Consider the following 6,895-nt stretch of genomic DNA (forward strand, 5'->3'; position numbering starts at 1 on the left):
ATTACCGTAGTTTCCTGATTACGAAGTAGTAACCTCTTCAATCAATTAATCTGAGCTAATGAACGTGTGGAGAGAAGGGGGTTTATTTCAGTACAAGTCCATTAGCTGCACCGCTAGTGTCAAATGTCTGTCACAGACCCCAGTGGACCGAATTCAAATGTCTGTCACAGACCACAGTGGACCGAATTAGCAGCTAACACGCACGCCACACGCAGACAAACTACATGTTTGACATTCCCAGCAGAGACCTTGCGTCTGCATGTATTGAACTACTGGATGCAGTAAGTGTCCCTGTGCGGAGCAGTCACTGTCATCAGCTTACACTGAACAGTCCAACAGGTCAACATGCATGCTAATGGCTGGTTTCTGCAGTCTCTGTAACATGTCATTACCAGAGTGGTGCAGACAGGTGGTTCTCTGGGTTGCCTTAAGTATGGCACACATTCCGAAAGAGCATTCATAAGGAAAACTGACAAGATATATATATATATATATATATATATATATATATATATATATGTTAGTGTCAATATTATGATTTACCTGATATGTTTTAAAAAGGAACAGACTTTTAGGCTCTTTGTACTTCTGGGTATTGTGCTGGGTATTGTGCTCCAGTAACATATTATCATCTCTAAGCACACATTTTGGTTACTTGGAATAAGAAAAGACTTTTGCACTAGCATAACCTCTGCTGTAGGCTTGCATTGACAACACAGCACTTTGTGTAGTGTTACCCAAAGGTGCACTCTGCTTTACCGATAAGCGAAAACTTGCGTGAACAACATACACACACACACACACACACACACACATTCACAAAGAGAAGAGTACAAAGGGGCAGGGAAAAGGGTTTTCGCCCTGAAGAACCTTGCGTGTCGGCCTGCTTCAAGTGAGTCACTTTTCCTCCACCTTCAGCGGCACACTTCCAGAGCATCTGGATAATTCTGGCTCCGGTTCAGTTCAGTGCACGTCTGATAAGATCGGCTCTGCCAAGCGCTCTCACTCTCTCACACGTACACTCACACTCATCTTCACACACATACACACACACACACACACACACATACAGTACACACACGCATAAGATGACGGCAAATACTCAATGACAGTGCTAGCTGCCCCAGTTCCCAGAGGCTGAATCTGCAAAGCTGTGTCAGTGTATGCTTTATGTGCCTCGGCATCCCAAACGCACTGGCCTTGGCTACAGGCCGGCTGCTTGGACCGCCTCCATGCAATGGAAGGTAAGGATAGACAGACACAGTCAAACACAGACAGGAGGAGAGAAAAAGAAAGAGACAGAGGGGGTGGGGGAATGGGAGTCAGAAAGATGAGTAGGTGAAGGAGAACCCCGACAATCTACCAGAATCTGCTAGCTGCCTCTCCACCCCCACTACCACTACTGCCGCTGCCCCCTGAAGCTCAACTGCCTCCATCTAAAGCCCCTTCCTTTCATTAGCACCTGAGCTTTGCGCATTCACTCCTCTGTCAAGCCCCCACGATGCAACGCTGCTAGCACACCCCCGTCACCTCTGTATGCCTTCTGCCTCGGTACACTACCCGCTACTCATCAATGAAGCTCAGCCTTCTTTCTCTTTTTACTATAGACCCTCCTCACACACACACGCACACACACACACACACTCCTTCTGTCCTCTCCAACCCCCACCGCACTGGCTCAATATCTTTTGTTCCCGGGAGGAGGAGAGCGGAGGGGGGTCTAGCAGGATAAATTAGCAGACAAAAAAAACACAGGCCTCCTTACCTTGTGCTGAGAGCCGCGAGGAGGAGAAAGAGAAGGAGGAGGTGGAGATGGAGGAGGTGGTGGTGTCGGGGGCGAACTGAGGAGCGAGCGCAAGAGAGAGCAAGCCTCTCCTATGGGAGGAAGAGGCTTTCTTTTTGCGAGCGAATGTGTGCATACACACACAGACTCTTGAAGACTCACACACACACACACACACACCACACACACACACACACACACTCACTCGCAGAGGAGGAAGGCTGGCTGGGCTGTGCTTTCAGGCAGAGGCAGCAGCAGCAGCAGCAGTGGAGGCTGAGTGTGAGTCTGAGGTGGCAGCAGCAGCAGCAGCAGCCCAGGCGGAGGAGGTGGAGGAGGAGGTGGTGGAGGCAGAGGCTTGGGCGGACTGCAGGCTGCCGCTTGCCCGGGAAAGCCTGATGCGTAGCTCCCTCCAGGCAGACGCTCCACGCTCGGCCATCTCAGAGGCTTCTGGTTGGGGGGGATCGGCACGGCATGCTTCCACATCCGCGCCCGCTACGGCAGCTGCCCGCTAGTAGCCCCCGCGTGGGGGCCGGCTCCTGGCAAGGCGACTGGGCAGCTGACGGAAGGGAGTGAGCCATGCTGGAGGTGTGCTAGCATCCAGGTTTGATTGGGTTTATCCTAGCCTGACAGAGAGCTTCGCCGCCTTGCCCCTCTCTCCCTCCCTCCCTCTTTCTCTCTCCCTCCTTTTCTATCTTTCTTGTTTTGTCTCTCTCTCTTTCTTGCGCGCACGCTCACTCTCTATCATACTGATAGCTCTCTCTCTCTCTCGCTCTCTCTCTGTCCCTCTCATACACACTGCCTCCCCCTTTCTCAACCCTCTGTCTCTCTCTCACTCGCTCGCTCACTCGCTCTCGTTACGTCTGTCTATTACCACTCTCACCCCTCCCTCTCGCCCTCACTTTCCCCTCCTCCTCCCTTTCTCTCCCTCTCTCTCCCTCCCTCCCTCTCCCTCTCTCTCTCTCTCGTGGGCTGTCTTTGCAAAGACCCTGTAAGCAGCAGCCAGCATGTGTACTATACATGTCTGTATAGGCTGGATTCCAGAAGAAGAGGCCACCCCTATATCACCTGAAATCCCACCATCCACCTGTGCCCCAGCAAACCCACAACCCCCAACACACCAGGGTTGTGCACAATTCGAATTGCAATTCTGCTTCCTGTTTGTAACCTCAATTGAAATGCAAGTGAAATTCAAGAATTGAATTGGAATTTAAGAGCCAGTTTCAATTAAATTCTGGAATTTTGCACAAGCCTGCAACACACACACACTTCCCCATCATCATGTTTGGAAGGAGCCCTTTCACATGCACTGGAAACATGAGACAGCAGGTAGTATGTTCTATGAGGTGTAGCTACTGGCTATCTCTTTTCCTCATGTATTATCCATGCACAACAAGGGTCCAGGATCAGACTGGCTTTTTTATCTCACTTTATTCTAAGTTAATTAGTCAAGATAGTGTGACATTTTGCCATATAATAATATAGGGCTTAATGCATAATTAATTCATAACATGAATAAAATCATACATGTTGTGTGTCATTAGAACATAATGGTGAAAAAATAGTTGAATCCTTATATTTTACGCATAAATGTTTCATCAACAGCCGGAGAGATGTCTTTCGTATTTCTGATTGCATGTATAGGGGACAAACACTGTCTCCTCATTTGCAGACATGGACATGGGTAAAATGTTGAAGGACAGCCTAAGCCATTTCTTCATTTCGTGTCAGCTCACACGCAGCTCACACCACTTCCCTCCAGGCTTCCCTCCAAATCCTTACCCCTTCTTCCATCAAACACAAATGCACCCAAAAGGAGAAAATAAACACACACACACACACAAACAAACAAACACGAGAAAAAACCCTCGGCCTCGACCTATTTGCATTTCAATAATAGAAAAAAAAATTGCGCTGGCGGGGGAGCATGGCAGATGTGACCCCCCACCCCCACCCACCCCACCCACACACACGCACGCACACACACACACGCACACACACACACTCACACCATCTCTCCCCTATCCCTCTTCTTTTCTTGCCGTGGCTAATATTGATGACCCCACACGTGCCTGCCCCTGCCCCTTCCTCTCAGCTGAGTGCACTCAATGGGCTCAATGCTGCTGCATGGGATTACTCCTCTACTGCTCCACCCCTCTCTCCTGTGATGGCTGAGGGAGGCCTGGCCCAGTGAGGGCCCCGGGGCCTCGTTTGCATGTGACATGCATATCACACTTGAGTAGCCATGTTGGGTTCTTCCATATAAATAATCTCTCACACACACTATTGCATGCCTGTACAAGCATAGTACATACATCTCTCTCCCACACACACATACACACACACACAGGAACATAGGTGTGCATACTCACATTCACACAAGCACATAAGTAAGTTTATAAAACTCACACAAATACACTCACTCACTCATTCTGACACACACAGCAGTGAGTCTTTCAGAGCCACGAGTGTGTGTTGACCTTATACCAAGAGTTGCTTCAACGCACTCCCTGTAAAGGACGACTCCGCGGCAGAAATTCCATGACAATGGGCTTTGTCATCCCAGGATAAAGGGCTCCTGAATACCAAAGAGTGTAATTGGAAGCCCTAATGGCCAGTGTTTCATTCGCATTTTGCATGTCAACAGAGAAACCCAAAGTTAATCATGCAAGCTGACCGAATGAGATAATTCTCTTGATCCCCAAGAGAGATCCCTTCACACAGCAGTTCAACAACAAGCAAAAGTATTCAATAACAGTTTCTTTCCTCCAGAGCATGGCACTGACATTCATTTCTAAATATGTGGCACAGACATTTGAAGAACATTGGCCTCTGGCACTTGTTTGCTACTGGCCTGTTAATGTCAAGCCAGCCAACGCATGATGACATTTATGTTTACTTAATTAGTGCAGATAGCACTTTATCCACGCCAGATTCCATGGTTGGCAACCCACTAAAGTAAGCAGCTGACTCTGAAGCGGCTACGGCCTTGCCCAGAACAGTGGCACACCTGAACCAGATCAGCACCAGGTCGGGGTCAGAGCCATGCCAAGTCCTCACCAGCAACAGCCGCTATAAGAAAGTGCTACACTCTATCAGTTGTCACAGGATGCATTAGTGATGTATACAACATGACATTTTTACATCTTTAGGTCCGATCTGAACAAGATCATCACTAGATTGGGGTCTGATCGGAGCCAAATCCTTACCAGCACAAGTAACCCAACACAACGCTCCATCAGTTGATACAAAATGAAGGTATACAGCATGAGATTTTTACATGTATGTGGGTCTGATTCTGTGTTTTCTCCCTGAATCTTAAAATGCACCTTGAGCTTCAATGTCATGTAAATTGTCCTAGATGTGGCCCGTGGCTCTTTGACCTGTTACACTGCACCACCAAGCCTCCTCTGGCCATTACTGCAGTGGCTCTGATATTTCAGCGAGAATGAATGGATGGGCTTTTGGCTTCGTCATTTTGGCTGCTGGTCCCAGTGAGAACAACTGACAGAATGTTACAGGCAAGACAGGACCAACACTGGAACCCTTTCTGTCTATTTAAGTCAAAAGAAACTAAGCCAGGACAGCAGAGAAATGGTCCATGGCAAGTCTGTATGAAAACCTGTTAAGCACGCGCACACACACATCAATACTCCTATTGAATGAGAGTGCTATTGATTTCCTGTCTATGGATATATTTATCTGAATCGGTTACTGGTTGCCTCTTAGCCTACAGGTGAGAAATGATCTGTCTTCATAGTCTTCACACAGTGATCAAAGAAAAAATATAACTTAGGTTTTGTAGCCTATATTTTCACAAAACATTGAATAAATGTAAATAGGCCTGTAAGTACTCACTCCTTGTCGAGACAAGAGAAAAAGCCGACAATAGACTACCATTAACTTCTTCAGTGATGACAGGTCAGTTGATAAAAGTTCTCCGTATAGCCTAAGCCGTGAATGACGACTGGATGAAATGCAGTTCTCTCTCCTGCTGCTAAACACATCTGCTGTGGGGTTAGGTCCCAGGGGTACCATCAAGCCAGCCCTCTCCACAATGACCCCAAAGAGACTGCTTTTGACGTGCTAACAGCCAAAGATGCGCGGCCATACCAACACCTGGGTCTCTTTGCAGCCTAAGATGCTGGATTGGCAATCACTCAATTTCTCTCACCACCAACGCCAGCAACACACGGTTTAACATTCTACTTGGAGGACATTTGTTGAAGGGAAAAAAAAGATTCACATAAACTTTACACCTACAAAATAAACGCGTAAGCTGCTGCCTGGCGTTATAACAGATTGGCAAAGTAAACACCCTCTTATGAGGAGCGGTAGGGTCGAACGCTGCTGTCAGAATTAGGTCCAGAGAGCGAAGCAAGAGAGAGCGTCGTCTCTCTGCGCATTTACCATGCAAGACCGTAGGCCGAGTTTTCATATCATTAACCTAATTAGGACATGAGGGCAGAAGTGGATGCATTAGCCTATAGCCTACGCCAAACTGCCCAGTGTTCGTCTGACAGAAGTCCGCTTGCATCGCGACCTGGACGGTCAAATTGTTCTTCTCTGGGGAGCATATTCATTGAATAGGGTAGCACACTTCCTCTTCTTATCCAATTAAAGATTCAAATGTCATTAGTAGCCAAGGTACAATAAGTATCCATTCATAGGACTATGCTCTAATGAACCCAGGGCTGTTCGGTTCTTTCCCGCTCTTGCGCCCTCTGCTGTCAATCTAAGGAAACTCCGGCAGGCCACAAATCCAGAGCAGTGGTGGACATTGTGTCTACACATCATAATCAAAGCCTCCTGCCTCAGGGAAATTGTTTTATCAATACAGGCGACCAATAATGTGTTCAAGCTCATCACTGAGACAAACCCTATTTTACACACACTGTGATGGCAAACGTAAAGGATGTTTTGCGAGACATTTATGACATTTAAACGATCACTTATGAATAGCTGCTGAATCATACAGTCAGTAAAAAAATGACTAGACACACCCACTGCTCCAGCTCTTGAAATGGAGATTAACAGCTAAAACTAAACAATGTTAAATCAAGGGACCCCATTTTCATTATTAACATCTAGGAAACAAAATAACCAAGTTAGAGC

The 6,895-nt window shown here is 47.3% G+C and overlaps 1 protein-coding gene across 1 annotated transcript in view; it reads right to left on the reverse strand.

The window, feature by feature from the left end:
• LOC125284724 (serine/threonine-protein kinase PAK 6) overlaps positions 1-2,547 on the reverse strand; it is a 33,221-nt gene extending 30,674 nt beyond the window's left edge. The window contains 1 exon segment of the mRNA XM_048228840.1: positions 1,989-2,547. Within this exon segment, the coding sequence (XP_048084797.1) occupies positions 1,989-2,266 (278 nt within the window). The 5' untranslated portion in view covers positions 2,267-2,547.
• Between the last annotated feature and the right edge of the window lie 4,348 nt (positions 2,548-6,895).

This window comes from Alosa alosa, chromosome 19, assembly GCF_017589495.1.
Source record: "Alosa alosa isolate M-15738 ecotype Scorff River chromosome 19, AALO_Geno_1.1, whole genome shotgun sequence".
Classification (NCBI taxonomy): Eukaryota; Metazoa; Chordata; class Actinopteri; order Clupeiformes; family Clupeidae; genus Alosa; species Alosa alosa.